Consider the following 19,250-nt stretch of genomic DNA (forward strand, 5'->3'; position numbering starts at 1 on the left):
GCCTACTACAAGCTTCAACATAGACTTAATTGCGTTTTTTATGGTATATATGAAATGTGATTAAAATTATTTTTATGGCGGAAGCTTTAAGTAAGCTAGGCTAATTACACTTTTACCTTTCACTTCTCAGTGCTCAGTAAACACATTTAGAATGAGCAGATGCGATTATAATTAATTTGTTTGGTTTTTCTTAGACACTGGAGCGCTATCGCTATTTTCCTTCAAAGTGCTAGACTGACTTTATCAGACAGTCTACAGATTAGCCCTGCCCATCTGTTAAGTGTGAAACCATGCATGTGGATTGTGGAAATCTACAGCGGGATAAATGACCTATATTGAGAGGCGGTTAGTCAGCCACTGTCTTTCGTTTACACTAGTCGCACTACGTGGGCTGGGCGCCATACACTGTTGTAATGCCTCCAAAGATCGATTTGGAGTGTAGGCTAGTTGCTGTTGCTGTGCTGACCCAGTCCACCCGCAACCTGGTGGAAGAAAACAAACAGCCTGGTCTGGTGGTCTACACATAAAGAATGTGGCGCTTTGTTCGTGAAATAGAAATAGAAAGACATTCGGAATTTCGGATGCATTTAATGCTGTCCTATACCGACAGCTTATGCACGAAGACTGCAACCCAAATCACTGGAACTCTACTGACAGTACAATTGTCAGTGTCCCACTGCCTATATACTGTATCAGCTTGTTCCTCATGTGATCCATATGGGAATTGGAGTAGCCTACAAGACTAATACTGGCTGTCATTATCATTTGGCTTTTATTTAAACGATTGCATTTTTTTTGTTTGACCCCCCCACACACACACACACACAACCTCCCCAGACAGACAGAGGGGAGACCACCCCCACCCATTGTCATGTTAATGCCCCCACTGGCACTGTTTATGAGTGCTGGTTGATGTGTGAGGAGCTCGTTGTTTATGGACGAGCCCAGCTCTCTCACACACAAAGATGGGCTTTAGCATTGACCCCAGAAAGCCTTCAACACGAAGTAGGCCTAAAAAACAGCCCCCCCCCCCCCACCAAACCTTCCTAAGAGAACTCTTCCTGCTTCCATAAGAGAGCCTCCATCTGAAAGGATTCTTTTGTGTCGGGGAACGGGGTCCAAGCAGACTAGAGAGGGAGAGTGCAAGCTGGGGGAGGGGGTTTTAGTAGGTTGGGGCTGTATGTGGGGCTGGGATAAGAGGTAGCCCATAAGTTCAACAGAGGACTTGCTTGGCAAAACTGCCTCTGAGGAGTATTGTGCCTTTCAACTACTCTCACACATAGACTTCTATGCCTTTTAATGACATCTAGGCCAAGTAAGTCACTGTAGTCAATTATTAAATGCAATCTTGCAGTTTGAAATTGGAAGACTTTGTCTGCATATTGAAAGCATCAAAATTTATTATTATACACAAGGTAGAATATAGTTTACATTCTTTACACCCGTTTACATTTGTCACAGCATCATGAATGTATGAACTCCACAACCTCCATTTGGAGATTGTAGTCTGAGCAAGTACGGCCGAAGCAGTCTCCAAGGGGAAATAAGATACCGTAGACACATATGTGCCTTTTAACTTGATATCAATATTGCTACTGTGGTGTAGTTGGACAATTTGTATTATATAATCTCGCAATATACTTTTAAAGGGTTAGTTCAACTTAACTTTCTTTTGCAACCTGCCTGCTGGAGAATATGGAAAGTATTGTTAAAAGGTTAAATCACTATATTCTGATAGTACTCATTCCCATAGTGTTTGTTCAGTAACATGAGTCTCCTCATCTCTCCAGCTCTTTAATAATCAGAAAATACATTTTGGTGACAAAATGTCAGCCTATCATGGAGAAAATGTATCATTTAAACTTTTTATTCCAGTTCCAATTTTGTCTCATTTCTATATCATCACTTACAATCCCACAATTTGAATATGAAGAAATTAAATGTTCAAACATTCTTTTAAATTTAAAGTACCATGTCATCATACAATTCATTTTCAGAAACAAGTGAGAAATCATGTTGCTTTTTTTTAATTTTTTTATGTAAAATGTATTAGTCACAAAGTTGGTTCAAATAATTAATTAATTAAATGTTTGAATTACAAATGGAGAAATGTTTACAATCCAACTCTCCTTCCAGCTTTAATTTCCCTTTTTCTCAATTGTATTTTTTGAGAGAACAAACAGGCTTAAATCTGGACATCGCTCATAGATTTGAACAGCTTCCATTACCTCTTTTACAACCCAGTAATAACTCCCTGACAACTGTCAATAGGCCAGACATAATCCACAAAATAGGCCTATGTGAATCATGTACTGATCTGTACATTAGATTTTAGGTGCATCAAATCAGATTAGGCTAATCTATCAATGCATGAAGCCTTTCAGTTCAAGATGTTCTTTATCCAGCCAACATGTCTTATTACTGGGTCTTATTACTGGCTGATGTATGAAAACAAAGAAGGTGGTTCATTGGTTCCCTGCAGAAAACGGATGGTCTTGTGGGTCTGCGCCTGCAGCTCTTGCAAGTAGAGCCATATCACATCTCTCCACATTGGGCAATGACGATAGGGAGTTTGGGTTTGTTGTTGGGACCAGTAGGAACATTCTGTTGGGATTTGTGAGAACATTTATGTTATTAAATGTCAATGCCAAGTTATCAAAACTTGGTTCCCTTCATTTGTCTGTTGCTGCCAATCAATTGTGACAGCACTTAGTACCGGCAATTTAAATTAGCTTCCTTTCAAAATTCCCAAGTGAAAGCGCAATGACACTTTGGTAGAGGTTTCAATTATATACAACTAGCTGTGATGCAACTCCAAATATTGGCAAGATATCTTCCTCAGTTGCTCCATTGATCCATAGAAATGGATAATCCTCAATGGCTTACATTGCACAGTGAAACAGGTGACCTGGAAACTCATTTGTATACAGAAGAAGATCCAGACAGACTAGACCCACAGTCAGATCTGGATCTTCAAAGAGTAAAATCATAAGCAAGTTGAATATTTTCTTTAAAATAAATTTCATATTGTATATTGAAATAATCAGTTTTGTTTGTTTATGTGTGAGTGACTTTAGAGCCATTTAATTGTGCAATGTAACTCAATGAGGACACCATTTTTAGAATATTAATTTCTAAGAAAGATATCGTCAATATTTGAATTACATCATCATGGCAAGTTAATTAGTTTATTTTTTATTTCTGTCATTTGTTAAAAACAATACAGTTGATAGGCATACAGTAGCCTACAACTTAGTCAACAAGGTGACTAGGTAACTACACAACAGAATCCTCTACAAAAGTATTATTGCACATTAACATGATCCCTGAAAGTAATAAACAATGACCATCCCTGCTTTCAATTCAAAGTAAAATGTGTTGTCCATGTATCATGATCGTTAATAGTTGTGGGGGGAGCATAATGCTGGAAAAACGTACATAGCGTTCTTGGCCAGCAGAGGGGAGACACAGGCAATGGAAAGCAGGTCATGTAGGGATACTGTCGCAGTGTGACCACAATTCTTTTTACAGCAAAGTGTACACTATACTACCAGATAAATTACACATGTTTTTTTTGTCCTTACATCAGAAACAGTAGCTGCGTTTACATGAAAAATATTACTTCAACCAAATTGAAACGATTCTTGACTTATGAGAGATTCCAACGTGTTTACATGGATGCTAAATTAAGTGATCAGCTTTACACGCCTTAAAGTATTTAATCAGATAGTAGTAAAATCGTGAAATAATAGGAATATTAGTGGAATATTAGAGTCCATGTTAAATTAGGTGTGAGCCCCAAAAGGGTAAAACAAAAGGAGGAGGGGGGGGGGGGAGCTATTAGAACACTGGAACATTTTGTACTCATCAAATATTCAGGTAATTTAATACATTAAAACTTCTAACTCAATATGACAATATTAGACTTTTTCATTACCTCAATTTTCCTCATGACCAGCAAGCCATCAACAATTTTTCCTAAAATCACATATAAGATGTTATGAAAAAAGACAGATTAGTCAACCAAAATTTAGCTCCAACATGAATAAATTCCAATAGATTGATAAAACACCATACCAAAAACGACATGCTTCCCATCTAACCAGTCACACTTTGTACATGTGATGAAAAACTGACATCCATTTGTTCCAGGACCACTATTTGCCTGAAGAAGAGAATATTAATGAGTGTGCAGAAGATCTACAGTACAGTATATCATTGTGAAGGACTAGAGCTCTGAAAATATATCTATATCAGGGATGGGATTATTTACCTTTGAATTTAACCAATGCAATATTTTAAATGCAACTACTATTGTTTTTATATATAATGGATGGGGAGTGTAATCTTTTACACACCATAGACAGAAGACCAGGGGCAGAATGCTTCATTCGGAAGTTTTCGTCCGCAAATGGACCTCTGTAGATGCTGCAAATGCCAGTTCCATCGCCCTGCACAAAAGGCACATCAGGATAGCTTATGACGGCTCTAGGACACAAAAGCTAAAGTGTATTGCACAACATGTCCACTAGAGGGTGAGAGATGGCTAGCCTTTTTCACCTCTACCCATCATTGATTGTATATATTTTATATTGATAGACTATATTCATGACATTCAATGCTTAAATCAAGAGCAAGGACAAAGTCAATACAATGTTGTTGTAAATCACAACAAAAGGTTACACAGTACACATGGGCAATAAGGGGGGGTATGACTTGGATTTTCCTAACATCGAACCTGCTTCTGTGCTTTGATGCACTAGTGCAAACAGTGCATCATGAGACATATCAATGTGCAATATCACATATAAGAACTCTGAAACTGGTAAAAAGAAAAAGAAAAAAAGGTTTAAACTACTAGACAAGTATTAGTCTGAAACAGACCGATGTAGTGGAAAAACATCCCATATCATATCATATACTGATGGCGCTTGTAATGTGTCATCAGAGAACAATCATTAACTAAAATGCATTGAAGTGTGTGTACTCACATTTACAAAGTCTCCACCCTGGATCATGAAGTCTTTGATTACCCTACCAATAAGCAATAAAAAAAAATGTTAGGGCAGTCAACCTTGTTAAACTGGCACATGTCAATGGTTCATTGGGAAAAAACAAGTATTGTATGACTTTGTATAAAAAACAAGAGGCATTTTTCCATTTGCATTATATCATTCTGTTTCTAAAGGCTTCACATTTAAATGTGCTTTATTACTGTACAAATAAATGAACAAAAAGCAACTCTTCGGGTTATATTATTTCTTTATTCCGCATTCAAAAATATGCTTTTCAGCACATACTAACAGTATTAGGGACATTTCTAATATCAGTAGCAATAGCGGTATGTGTGTCATCAATCATGTTTCCTTCCAGTACAAGTGCACTTACCTGTGGAATGTGCAGCCTTTAAACCCAATAGGGACTCCATCTTTTCTGAGGGTGAGAATTTTCAAACAGGAGAAGAAGACAAACACATGACTGCAAGTCTGCAAATTGTGCAAGACAGCACTGCACATATACAGACTGTAGATGCCAGACTGTTACATTAACAAATGTTACGTGTGCCTACCTTTCATACTACTTCATACTACAACAACTTGAACTATTTAGAGGTTGTTCCGTTCTGGCGAATTAGTTAACACAGTAGGAATTAACAGTCATTGTGACCTCATTTTCCTACTTTATACTGTACCCTTACCAAACCTGTATAAATATCATGACACAAATGAGAGTACAATTACCACCCCCCAAGTAACAAATATTCCAGAGGCAAGGAAGCAACCAGGTGCTCAGGAGGTGTGCAGGTATATAAAATGTAAAAATAGTAAAAAGGTGCTCCTGGGATCAATCGGGATAACACATCTAAAAGTGGAGATCCGGACACACTTTTTTTTTTCCAACCAAGGTTCATGTTTTAGATTGTTATTACTTACTAATAGTCCTACTAGACCCCAAGAAATTACATCTGGCCACAAAAGATCACAGGATCTACTGAATGTACCTTCACATTCAGTACTACTGGGGGGAAGCCACACTGTGTGTCATAGGCTCAATATGTCAGTTTCACACATTCAGTAGATCCTGTGATCTTTTGTGGTCAAATATAGGTCTAGTAGGACTATAGTAAATAATAAAAAAAAGAAATCGCTATAAAGATTTGTAAAAAAAAATACATTTAGCCCCATGTTCGAATGCCGCCGCCCCCCTGTCATAAAACAAACAAAATGAACACTCATCTTTTACTTTCTCTAATAATTAACAACCTAAAACATGAACCTTGGTTGAAAAAAACTAAAGTTGTCCTTTAATAGTTAAAAAGGAGGAAAACTTTATTCAACAAATATTCCAACTCTTCCATCCCCATTATTTTGCATCCTGGTGGGGGACACACTATAGCTGTTGTGCCATTTGATGGCAGGCAGATAGCTGGGTGGATAGAATTATGAACACTTTTGGACCGGCTTAGGTTTGATATGTTTTGTTTCATAAATGGACAACTAAAGCAATAATGGTCGAAATATATAAAGGGAGATTAAACAAGCATAATGTAAAGAACATCAGCGTACGTTACATTTCGCTGGATAACGCAAAAGAAATACAAAATTCGACAGATGATGTACAAATATGAACAAAAATAGCCCCCGTAATTGTCCAAAGTAACACAGTATATAAAGTAAACTCTCTCACACACACACACACCTTACATAAACAACTTAACTGTATCTTCTACAGTTTCGGCATATTAAAGAGCAAGACAATTGACAGTACCGTTTACAACTGGCGCCACAGTCTGCCACTAAGGCATATCACTTAGTACATGTCTGGATTGTCTGCACACATTTTTGCGGCAGTTTATCAGTTCTGTATACTGATATCAGTCACCAGATGGTGACTCAATACTCACTGCTATGGTAACCATATCACTTTAACCAATTACTGTACCATGCATATGAAGCCATGATTTCACACCTGCTTCTATTTTATATGATTTACCTGATGCTATATTTTTATCCATGTCACTTTAACCATGCACATGACACTGATTTTATATACCTGCTGCTTTTATATGGTGGATATGTTTTCCACCTGCCCAACAATTGCACCATGAGCACAGAGCACCATAAAAAAAAAAAAAAAAAAATCTAAGTCTCAGTCTAAGGAGTTTTACTTCTTTTTCTATACGGTGAGCGAGTCTTTTCCTGTCAAAGTTTCCCACCTGCACAAGAATGGCATTTCTGCCTTCCATGGTGCCATCTATCCATTGCTAAAATTATTCATGCACCTTATGTACACTGGACTTTGACTGTGCTTTACTGCCTTCCTGTTATTCCTGTTCTACATTCTCCCCTCCCTATTGTGACTCTTCCTGTAACTGCAAATGTTGAGAGCTTGCACAAAAATAATTTCACCCACTATATTAGGATACAAAGTATTGTCATGAAGGGACATTTGTTATGGACAAATGCAGAATCTGCTGTTAAAAAACAATATTACGATGATAATTATGTGATCCAGCAGTCCATATAAAAAAAGGATAGAAAATTGGCAAAATAATTATCCAGAGTAAAAGTAAGTGCAAAGGAATAAATTACATCTATGTCACTAAATGGGAAAATGCAAAGACCAATTCAGTGTAATAGAAGTGTAATAATCCATGAAGTGCTGCTTGGGCAAAATTATTGGCAATGTCTAATGCATGTTTTAGAAGAGGGGTTGGTGGGCCAGAATCAATGCCTAATTTAGGACCTGGACCTTATAACACATCACACATGTGATACCAGCATCACTTGCTTACCTGAACTCTCCAGTGCAAAACTGCCTGCAAAGAGAGGAACAAGACATCTTTCACATTCATAAATGATTCATAGTGTAAAATATAATTGTAGATCACCTTTCACAGACATTGATGGTCACGACACAAAGTGCTTCAAAAGTATATCAAAAGAATCGCCACATAACAATCAACCAAATCCCAAAATGTACATTGTGGTGTGTGGGTAGCGTCAAACTGTCAAACTGGGTGTGTGAGTACACAGCTGTTGTGCAACTTGGCCTGAGTAAAACGAATTAGACATGTCTGGGTGTGAATATTTAGTACTTAATCAGAATTTTAGAGGGTCCTTACTTTGATTGGATACCTAAAAAAATGCATTTTGCCTAAGTTTATTCCTAACAGCAACTAATCCAAGTATGGATGGAGATGGGTCATCTACAGTAGCCACTATCTATCTAGTCGCATCGCAGAACTCCTCCGTCGGTTGTATTTTAACCGCTTACAGTTAGCTAAAAAAGAGACACATCTTGAGAAGTTTGAATTTTAATCACATTTCAAACTACTTAAGTGTGGTTTAAATCCAATATTCTGATTTTTTTCTCGTCAGATTTGATAAAAGAGTGCGATTACAATCTGGATATGCAAACAAATCGGATTTGGGCATCAAATGTTGATAAACTATGCTACCGGTAACTTTGGGTCTCTCTAGGGGTGCAGGAGTCATAAATGCTGCAAAAATGTTAATGTGTGGATAGATGGAGGGATGTGATATCTTATGCTTATTGTCATGTGTGCTTGGGGGATGGTATGCTGTACTTTGTAGATTATATAATATCTGTATGTAATGTGCTACAGCACACATTCACTTTACATTACAGTGACAGTGCAGAGTATTCTGCAGGCCTGTTCCCTACCTGAAATTCTCTGCCGTCTTCGGAACCACATCAGCAAACAGCTCAACCTTCATACGTCCAACTTCCTGAAAAACAGTTGAGCACATTTTATCACAGCAGCTGACCACAAACAACCAGATAAAAACAACTGTTAGCAATATAGCTCAACTTGCTCTTTCGCCTTGGGCAAACGGGTTATGAATACATAAACATACCATTGTGTTCCTAAGGCAGTGATATACAAGATTGGCAGCATAATCTTGACAGACCAGTTCCTAACTTCCTACCTGAATTTTGCTTAAGGATATACTATCAGTATCAGTATGTAACATTAAACTGTATAGAGTACCATTACTTAGTTTGTCCCAAGGCTTGTGATTTTTGTTTCTCTACTGATAACAGCATGTATCATGTAACTAATGACAAATTATACACACAGATCAGATGCCTCTAATCTTAATTATGCCTTTTAGTTCCAAATTGAGGAGGCGGCCAAGTGAGCAAGTAAACTACTTTTCATCTACAGTACTCTGGGATGATGGGGAACGTCATTTCAGCCCATTCCTTGTGACGGCAATCGTCACTAGCATATTGGGTTGTAAATTTAGAGTTTTCCAATAAATGTATGCTATACATGAATGGGTTCCAAGCATCCTCTGTGTAGGCCCTGCTCATCTATTATTCCATGGATTCTGAGTGAGTGTGGTTCTGAGTGAGTGTGGGGGGATGCCGGAGCATCAGCCAACACAGGCCTCCCACAAACTACTGGGGAACTAGAGGACAGTAGAGGAGATTGAAGCACACACACTGTGTGGTGTGTGGGCTAGTGTGCGCATAAGTGAAAAGAAACAATTTATGCGTATGAAAAGAGTAGTTTGTCCCCACCAACCACGAAGCTTTCCCCACACTGCTTGGCGACAGCCCGCAGTTAAAACAGACTGTCAGTGGAATCCTGTTATATTGTGCTGTAAATTACATTCTCTAGGGTAGTAATATTAGGGTAAAACAATGTCATGTTATCATGTCAATGTCATTGGAAAAGGAAACTGGTCACAAGAGCAAAGGACTAGTTTGCTATAAGCTTGTGTGGAACAGACAAGCTATGTTAATCTATTCTTGATACTAGGTAAGCAAAATTTACAGTATTAATCATGCTTAATCAACACAGTTTGTGTGTTTTAAAAGCGTATTAATCCAGATCATATTTTGTTCAACAGGTCTACCCATTTCATACAATTCTATGTCATTTTATTTCTTTCAATTTTATTACTAAGCTCTTAAAGCTGCACTTCATAACCCGTTTTATTTATCTTGGTTTTGAACAAGTGCTGAGATTTATACCACAGAGATAATAGTCTGCCTGCTTGCTCTGGGAACGTTGGGAAGACATTTTATTTACCTTTGTGTCAGGTCCAACCTACTAGACACATGACATCTAAATGTCTCAATAGTAATAAGAACAGATACCAAAAACAATTGTTGTATACATTATATTGTATTATACTATAAATATACTTTACCATACAGATTGGACAAAATAAATTTTTATTCAGTAAAATAAATTATCATTTTGTATATTAAACGCATCAGCTTCAAGTGACTTCAGACAACACAAAAACCAGAGTACCTGAAATTGGTTAGGAATGCAAATGTTCTGGTCTTGATTGATTGAATACTTTATTAGTCAGAAATGTACAGCACATAGTACAGTATCCTTTTAGCCTTATATAAAAGGAAAATACAAAAGTCCTTGGGGACTTGTTTCCATTGTGGCCATACAGTATGGCTCAGTCTGGCACCACCTCTGTGTCAGTCTTGACTCAGTCTCACCCCCTCTTTGGTCTGAGCTAGTGATGCACCGAATATTCGGCCGTGGAAAATATTCGGCAGAAAATGGCTAAAAATGCATTTTCGGCCTATTCAGTTTCGGCCTGAATAGGCAGAAAATATATCACTGAATAGTGTATGCTATTAATGCATTCAAAAGAGCTGAATAAATGTTTTATGGACCCATAACCATAACCATTTCTTTTGCCATAAATCAGGTAGCTTTAAGGTACGGCCATGACAGCAATGGTAGGAAAAAAGATATATAATATAATCATATTCGGATATTCGGTCAACTGTTTCCAATATTCGGTACTCGGTTTCTCAGCACTACAAACTATCAGTCTTCAGTAGAATGAGAGGAACTATAAATACAACTGAACTGAAACATAGCTGCATTCACCACACCTGCTCTTTGTTTCCCTTTTCAGACCACTACCTGGGGCCAAACTGGCCATGTCATAGAAACCGCAACATTTACACTGAATAAGCACTGTTGTAGGCATATCATCTAACAATATACTGCTCATATATTGTGTTATGGAAGAGTAAACCGGTGTACAAATAGTAAGAAGTAGGTTATAACAAGTGCTTCCACAATGTTTTACTAGAAAACAGTTTGGCAGAAAGATGGCTATACAATTAAGCTTTAAACTATCAAAATGGGGGCACTGAATAAATGGCCAAGACGCCAAGTGGTCCAGGCGCATGCCACATATAGGCTTTGGCCTGACAGCGTGCTGCGTGTTCGAGTTCCGTTCATGACGAGCTTTGCTGCATGTCTCTCCCCTTCTTTCCTGTCAGTCATCACTTGATACTATCAATAAAGGCAGAAAAGAAAAAAATATCAAAATGGAGAATAAATTGGGCATGATAAAAAATAAAAATAAAAAAACGTAAACTACGTTTACTATTGGTTGTCCCTGCCAGGGGAGGCGTCAATGCCTAAGGGCAATCCGTGCCTGCCAACATCCTTGACACCTACCATTTTCAGACTGGTTTCACTGGGTCTCTAGAGTGAAATATCATATGGAAAAAGAGCTTAGCTACATACATCTATTGTGAAAAGGTGGGTCCATCATCCAGCCAGTTTACCCAACATGCAAAACAGCATGAGAGTCATCTGTCACCTGTGGGGGAGGGTCAAAACAGACCGGTCTGTTTAAAGACTGTGTGTTTTTTCTACAAGTTGTTCTCAGCAGGGTGACGGAGGAGGAAGAAGCTGGATGTGGTTGAACTTGTACACTATCTCATATGTGGACCTTGACTGGAGAGTGAGCAGATTCTGCTTTTTTGCTAGCTTTTTCCACTCGGAAGAGGCCTTGATGCAGTCAGCCGCTGGCTCGACACGGAAACACACGCGACTTGGACAACAGGTAACAGGGCAGGCACACTTGTCATTCTCTGTGGAATGAACGGAATATACTATTCTTTCTTTACTCTGGCAAAAGATAACCTTTAACAATTTTGTGTTGACAGAATTGACAGTTAAAGGTTCCACAGTTCACTGCTCTTAATGATCATTCCATTCCAAAGCTATTTAAATATAATAATACTGGTGTTACTAATATTTAATAGTTATACTTACATTTTAAAAGTTAAATAGCAATCAGTTTGGTTGGTTACTTGCACTTTTGTAAATGTAGTTGTTTTGTTGCAATTATTAAACCACTATTAAAAGTGGTGAGTGATGATTGAACGAAGAACAAGATGATACCAGGCAGTATCACATGACAACTGAAGTTTATGAAACACAGAGAATATATAGAATTATACTGTAGGTCACATTACATGACCAGAATATAATATGAGTCATCATAACAGATACAGAAAGGAGTATAATATGAATAAGACCTTCTACAAGGAATGAAAAGGAGTTGTACTTCAACAGTTGCATCCTGTATTATTGGACATACAGTATCCAGATTAAGCACAATAAGCAGTGACCATGGCGTCCCAAGCATATCTAAATTCTTATGCAGATGAGACTGAATCAGTACCAGTCAATCAGATCTAGGTCAAACCGAAGGTCAAACATGCAATATTAACATCAACTATGACAAATTATCAGCAGGAATGGTGCTCTGCAATGCAGGGTTCCCTATGGAAGTTCAATTTAGGTATTAGCACTAACAGTCACTCGAGCGACTTACAAAGTGCAAGATCGGAGTATGGAACAACATAAGCTGTAATTAGTTGTAAGTAAACAAGCAAGCTAAAGTGGGTACAGTGGGCCAGTCAGACTTGAAATACCTGCCTAGTACCTACACCACTGAAGAGATTAATAACATTGTTTTGACATCTAACTATCAGCACAGCTGAGCTGATACAGAACAAAGGCCCAGTCTTCTGTTTCCCAGATGACCTCAGACTAAGATCTAAGCATGAATAGGAGTTTCAACACGACTGGTCCTGCAGAGTATTAAAAAAACAAGAAAAAAACTGTTTATTTTACCATTGTAAAATGCATTTGATTGCCATACCCTGGATAATATGTATTATTGCTGTATTTAGTCAGGACAGCGAAGAAAGACTGTCTGAAAACTTAAGGGCAGATATGGAGGTTGGTTGATTTCTGATTGTTAAAACAGGGGACTAAGTAACTACCAACACATGTTACTGTACGGTAGCTACTTCTAAAATTGATTTAGAAATTTTTGCTACTTTTCAAGTCACTCAAATGCAAAATGCCCACATTTCCCCTGACAAAACAAATAATCTGTGCCACACAATTCTGTGTCACATGTCTGTCTGCCTACTGCCTAGTTGCAGTGCATTGTGACTGATGGCCAGCCGGATACAGTCAGCAGCAGTAATCATTGCTGGCTTAATGCATGAGCAACATTATAACATAGCATGTTTGTTTAATGAGACAAACGCAAATGTATTCAAATAATATATATGAAGTGAATAATTAATAACATTCACTTCAAAGATCCTTCCCGACCTCAATAGACAGATAGATCAGTTGGAGGGATCGTTCTGACTGGAACTACAGGAAGCACAGACTGTAGTCCAGGAAGAACTGAGATTCTGAAGTCTGTATGTCACAGATTTGGAAATAATGTTAAAATTCAAAATAGATCAAAAAATAATTAAAAAAAAGTCCCCCCCTAATAGCCTAGAACTTGGGGTCATGTGATTGGTGACATCACACCGGTGTACTCTGCAGGCCAAAGCGTACACCAGCCAAAAAATTAGTATGTGGTTGTGAATTCAATACCAGGAGGTGTGGGTTAGCCAGGAGTCTAATGACTAGAGATGGCTGCCGAGCTGGATGGCACAATGGGCTTTTCTGGCTGAGTTAGAATGTGAGAAAGCCTCCCTTGCCCCACTACTTCCTACAACTAGTAGTAGACAATGAGACATGAGAATAAACTTGACCTTGACCATCAGCTCCCACACTCTGCGAAAAAGGTAGTCCCAAAAAATAAACAACACACACTCCAAATGTGTGCATATCAAATCTGTATAACAGAATGCTGAATCTGCTGTATTTTATTTATTGGTTTTGTGTGTGTTGTTCTAACCACTATTATTCTTGTCTTCAACAGCTTTTTCTGAAGCACCCAGCCTGGAGGGAACTGTGATAATGCCGACATTTCTGGGAAACAGCACTGTCAAAATGCTCGCAATTATAGAGTACTGGGAGCAGAAGGATCGTTGTCATTTAAACAACACCGGACAATACGTGTTCCTCTTGCTGTGCAAGTTGGGCCTGGGCATGGTTGTTTTGCACCTATGCCAGCATAAATGGCGTAACTCCTTTCTAAGCATATGTGCACTGTCCTTCATTGTGGCTGATGCCCTCCTGGCATACTCCATGGTGACACTGTGGTTTCTTGGGCCCATAAGATCTCCAGTGTCTGTTTGCTTTATCTTGGGACATGCCTCTGCAGTATATGCAGCACTACCAGTTCCTACAATAGGCCTGGGCCTGCTGGACTATGCATTAGGGGATATGCTCACAAGCAGGTGGAGCTGTAAATCCCTTTGTAAATCCCTATGTAATGTAGTCTTGGTCTTACTGATGTGGACAAAGGCTGTGTTCTACAACACCGGATCAGTGACAACAGACATGATGGAAATCGAGGAGTTGGGAGGAACTACGGCACTGGTGTGTGAAGTACATGAGTCAAGAATAGTCAGCTACACTGTTTTATGTCTTTTCATCTACGTCCTTTTAACTTTGCTGCCTCACTACACCAGGCTATACAAGTGGTTTGAAGAAGCCGAAAAGTTTAATCAACAGAGGAATGCACCTCCCCAGAACCTGAGGAGCGATTTACAGTTCAGATCTGTGGCAATGAAAGACACCAAGAGTGGTGAGAATAATTTCCTGATAGAACCTCAAGTCATGCATCGTCCATCTCTGTGTGTCAGTTTAACTCTGGGCTTCGCTTCAGTATGGATGCCTTATCTGGTGATATCTGTGATGTGTTTGTGGTTGGGCTTTGGAATACCTGCTTATGTTATCGTCAACCTTCTTTGGCTGGAATGCATTAACAGTGTATTGACGGGTGTGGTGTTCTGGTTAAAGAGCGACATAGTAGGGCCATACAATAAACTGCCGGATGACATGTCTTTATGCCGTGGGTACTGGCACCTGAGCAAAGGAACCCATCAGCACAAACTTCCTACAACTGTCTGAATAGAATGAATGCCGTTTTCTATTACTGTATTGGTCCATGTGAAAGTAAATCAAGACATTGCTCGATAGATACAGTATTGACATCAGTAGCTGGAGAGCTACACTGACAATATAACAATTGCATCATAATTTTTCTTCTAGAAGACAGGATGATCACAAACGGCAAACACAATTGTATGCTAGCATGAATAAAGGTTATTAAAAAAGAAAATAAAAACAAAAAATCTTGTAAAAGTGGTTATGTGTTTAACAGCTTTTTATTTATACATTGAGATAGTGAATATAAAGTTTGTATATTGTTTATAAGCATTTGACTCTGCAACTCTGTTTTTCCAAAGTAATGTAAAGAAGGGAAGATATATCATAGTGGCGGCTGTGGGGCATTAGAAAGGTGCAAACTGGGAATCTAAAATATACTAATATGTAATGCAACTTGCAAGTACAATGATTTAAATCATGCACCTCTGTTTTTCTGTCTCTGAAGTACTTTACTTTGAGAATGGTATGTAATATAATTACTGTAAATGGTCAGCATTTCTATAGCTGGTCTTAGGAAGAATCTGTGTTGCTCAATGTCATTTAATTTAATAAACTCCTGTAAATGGGAATTATATGTGCAGTTATTTCTGCTCTATTATGGTATGATTTTATTCAGCACTCAATGTATTGCACATTGGGGTGCAGCAGTGTCATGTTTTCTTTTAGATTTTTTAGCATTTTCTATAGTGCCTTTATCCAAAGAACTTTAAAGTTGGTAGGTACTTACAATAAAACAATAAAACTAAATCACACTAGTGTACTGTGAACTGAGGGGCGCATTTAATTTGTATTGACTCACATGTCACAAGGCCCTTGAAAACAAACCAATATTCCATAGACTTGGCTGCCATATGAGGTAATTTGTGGACAAATGTTGGACAAAAACAATACAGAGACTTGTTTCTCGTCAGAAACAGCATGATGCCAGCAACCAGGAACCTTCTTTTCAGATGACATCCTCTACCTCCCAATTCAGTACTGCTGCAGCAGCAGTGCCCAGAAAATAGCATGTATGAAATTGTTTTCATTTAAAAAAAATCAAGAAAAAACATTTTTGTTCCAGCCATTAGACAGGTTATCTTGATCTAAATTAGATAACCTGATGAGAACTGAAACGATTTAAAAAATAAAATGCATCTGGAGACAATGTGCAGGAGTATTTCCAAGCTAAAATTGTATGGTAAGTGGCAACTCCATCTAGTGGTCAAATTAAACTTCTCATGATTCCCAAGTTGTAAATTGATATACCTATTACCGGTAGCTATTTTTCCATATGGGCATTCTGTGTGTTGTGTTCATAACAGACCGGGTCTGGTCTAAAACTGCACACCATTTACTTCTGCGTATTAATTCCCTGTCTTCCCTACTTCAGTTCCACCATTGCACAATGACGTGATACCACATTCATCTGCCTGATTTAAGACTGAATTCCCAAATCTGATCTTCCTCTAGCAATTGTGACAAGTCATAGTATTGTAACTAAAGACAAGTGAACTCTGTCCAATGCACAACCAAGCAGCCATCCACCAAAAATAGTTATGGTCAAGATTCAAGAACATCAACCGATTCTTCCGATGAGCAGTCACTCATTTAATAAGCAGCATTCCTCAAAATCATTGCACACCCTCACAATTTATAAACGTAAACAATCAACTGTAAAATTAAATATACTAGGCTAGATAACAATGGCAGTCAAATGTACTTTTAAACTTACTACGTTTTATTGTCACATAACTATAGTCCGAGTTTAGTTTTTCAAGACACGAAAGCAATGGTCACGTGGTCAGACATCTCCGAGTATACAGCATCTGGGCACCTTTGGCTATTTGGTCAAAATGTTACAATTACAAATAAAATATTTGACTTAAGTTTTAAGTAGGCTATAAATGTAAAATATACATGTGTGAAGTAAGTTGTAAACATGTACTGTACATCAGACTTAATTCAAATTATTGTTTATGCCCCAAAATATTGGACCTTTATTGTCGAATGTTTAAGCATGTTCTAACTTATAATCATGTATTAAAACAGTTTCCAAATATTTTATCATTTTGGGGGGGAAAAAAACGAATTTAACAGTAACATCGAGTAGCTCACATATCCTGAGGCTGTTACCATAGGATAGTCTTGATCTAGCTAAGGTAAAAGGGTAGCCCCTCTCGGAACCCTCCATAAAGCTTTTCTGAAATTTGGATGTCGCTTTGTGTAGGGTCTCTGTCCATATCTATATTTTCGTATGGGAATTTTGGAACGTGGGCATAAATATGCTCGCTAACATCGTATCTGCGGCGTTTGACGGCTTTTTTTTGTTTGAGTTATTCTGAATTCGTGAACTTTAAGTACCTATACATACCGCTGCGAATATCTCCTGTGGCGTGGAAGCCGTTAAATATTTTTAATCTTTGTTTGACCGATTTGGTCGCTTTGATTCTTCTTGTTTATTTACCGTTTATTTTACCGCCTCCCGGTGTGCGGTTGGCTTGTGCCGGCTACGTCCCTGCCTCTGATCTGCTCTGTCATAGCTATAGCGCCACTAGCTAGCCAGATAGGCGGTACAATGAGGTGTCAATAAACAAGGAAGGAAGAGAAGAATCAAAGCGACCAAATCGGTCAAACAATACTTAACGGCTTCCGCGCCACAGGAGATATTTGCAGCGGTATGTATAGGTACTTAAAGTTCACAGATTCAGAAGCCCTCAGAGGAAAAAAAGCCGCGCAGACAGGCCGTATTCACGGTGTTTATGTTTTATTTATGTCCGCGTACCAGGTGGCAGTGTACTGCTGGAACAGGACCCCATGGTCTGGGTCGACAAAAATGTCAGAAACTTCAGTACCATTGGGTTCTGCTTGGAGGGCTAGTAAAAGGGTAGCACTCCAAGCAGAACCCAATGGTACTGAAGTTTCTGACTTTTTGACGACACAGACCATTGGGTCCTGTTCCAGCAGTATCCTGCCACCTGGTACGCGGACATACATAAAACATAAACAACGTGGATAACGCCTGTCTGCGCTCTTTGACGACATTTTTTCGTGTGAGGGCTTCTGAATATGTGAAGTATAAGTACCCATACATGCCGCTGCGAATATCTCCTGTGGCGCGGAAGCCGTTAAGTATTTTTTGTTTGACCGATTTGGTCGCTTTGATTCTTCTCTTCCTTCCTTGTTTATTGACACCTCATTGTACCGCCTATCTGGCTAGCTAGTGGCGCTATAGCTATGACACAGCAGATCAGAGGCAGGGACGTAGCCGCACAAGCCAACCGCACACCGGGAGGCGGTACAATAAACGGTAAACAAACAAGAAATAAAGCGACCAAATCGGTCAAACAAAGATTAAAAATACTTAACGGCTTCCGCGCCACAGGAGATATTCGCAGCGGTTTGTATAGGTAGGCCTACTTATAGCTCACGAATTCAGAATAACTTAAACTAAAAAAGGCCGTCAAACACCGCAGATACGATCTTAGAGAGAATATTTATGTACGCGTTCCAGAATTCCCATACGAAAATATAGTTATGAGCAGGGACCCTACATAAAACTCATCCAAATTTCAGAAAAGCTTTATGGAGGGTCCCGAAAGGGGCTAGTAAAAGGGCGCCTTGCTGAATTATAACCAAACGACTAATGAGGTTTAAACGATCAAACCCGCTATGCGGGTACTAAATCAATTAGTACTATAAACCAATCAACTTTAAGAGTGTGATATGATATAACTCACGCTATCCCTAGTGTTTTAGTACATGCTAAGTTAGCTAGTTGCGTTAGCTGGGAGCTGCATGCGACTCATGGCTTTCACACCATTCAGTGTTGTTTTGTTCTTTCTTTACTCACCTGTCCTCCGATGGTGACATCAAAGAAAACTATCGGATTGTTGGGATTTGATGGCTGGACTTGTGTAACATTCATATTTTTTCCTTCCTGGCCAATTATTAGAGACTATTAACGTTGCTCAAACAAAACATGCGACCGGTTTGAAAAACGGTGTATTTACCATACGGTGGCCCCCATTGGACATACTACGGCAGTAGTACTACGGCTCAGGCTGACGGACATAATACCATAGCA

General features: G+C 38.7%; 2 protein-coding genes across 2 annotated transcripts; one reads left to right on the top strand and one right to left on the bottom strand.

Moving 5' to 3' along the window:
* Positions 1 to 1,893: 1,893 nt before the first annotated feature.
* Positions 1,894 to 19,185, bottom strand: ppih (peptidylprolyl isomerase H (cyclophilin H)). Its single transcript, XM_083768516.1, has 9 exons — positions 19,017 to 19,185; positions 8,689 to 8,753; positions 7,796 to 7,819; positions 5,389 to 5,433; positions 4,992 to 5,034; positions 4,359 to 4,451; positions 4,078 to 4,165; positions 3,938 to 3,978; positions 1,894 to 2,604 (listed from the first exon to the last, which is right to left on the bottom strand). The coding sequence occupies exons 1-9, from the start codon at positions 19,089 to 19,091 to the stop codon at positions 2,536 to 2,538; spliced, it is 543 nt and encodes a 180-aa protein (XP_083624642.1). The 5' UTR covers positions 19,092 to 19,185; the 3' UTR covers positions 1,894 to 2,535.
* On the top strand, positions 11,654 to 15,540 carry LOC310861059 (putative G-protein coupled receptor 160). The gene is made up of 2 exons (XM_083768339.1): positions 11,654 to 11,870; positions 14,049 to 15,540. The coding sequence occupies exon 2, from the start codon at positions 14,087 to 14,089 to the stop codon at positions 15,143 to 15,145; it is 1,059 nt and encodes a 352-aa protein (XP_083624465.1). The 5' UTR covers positions 11,654 to 11,870; positions 14,049 to 14,086; the 3' UTR covers positions 15,146 to 15,540.
* Positions 19,186 to 19,250: the final 65 nt, after the last annotated feature.

This window comes from Protomyctophum parallelum (assembly GCF_964188405.1).
Source record: "Protomyctophum parallelum genome assembly, chromosome: 7".
Lineage (NCBI taxonomy): Eukaryota > Metazoa > Chordata > Actinopteri > Myctophiformes > Myctophidae > Protomyctophum > Protomyctophum parallelum.

Excerpts from the sequence above, each read along its gene's own strand:
- LOC310861059 (XM_083768339.1), top strand. The coding sequence starts at position 14,087 with ATGCCGACATTTCTGGGAAACAGCACTGTCAAAATGCTCGCAATTATA.
- ppih (XM_083768516.1), bottom strand. The coding sequence starts at position 19,091 with ATGAATGTTACACAAGTCCAGCCATCAAATCCCAACAATCCGATAGTT. Across the intron at positions 5,434-7,795 it reads TTTTGCACTGGAGAGTTCAG|AAAAGATGGAGTCCCTATTG; the intron begins GTAAGCAAGTGA and ends TCTCACCCTCAG. Across the intron at positions 2,605-3,937 it reads TGGTCATGAGGAAAATTGAG|AATGTTCCTACTGGTCCCAA; the intron begins GTAATGAAAAAG and ends AAATCCCAACAG.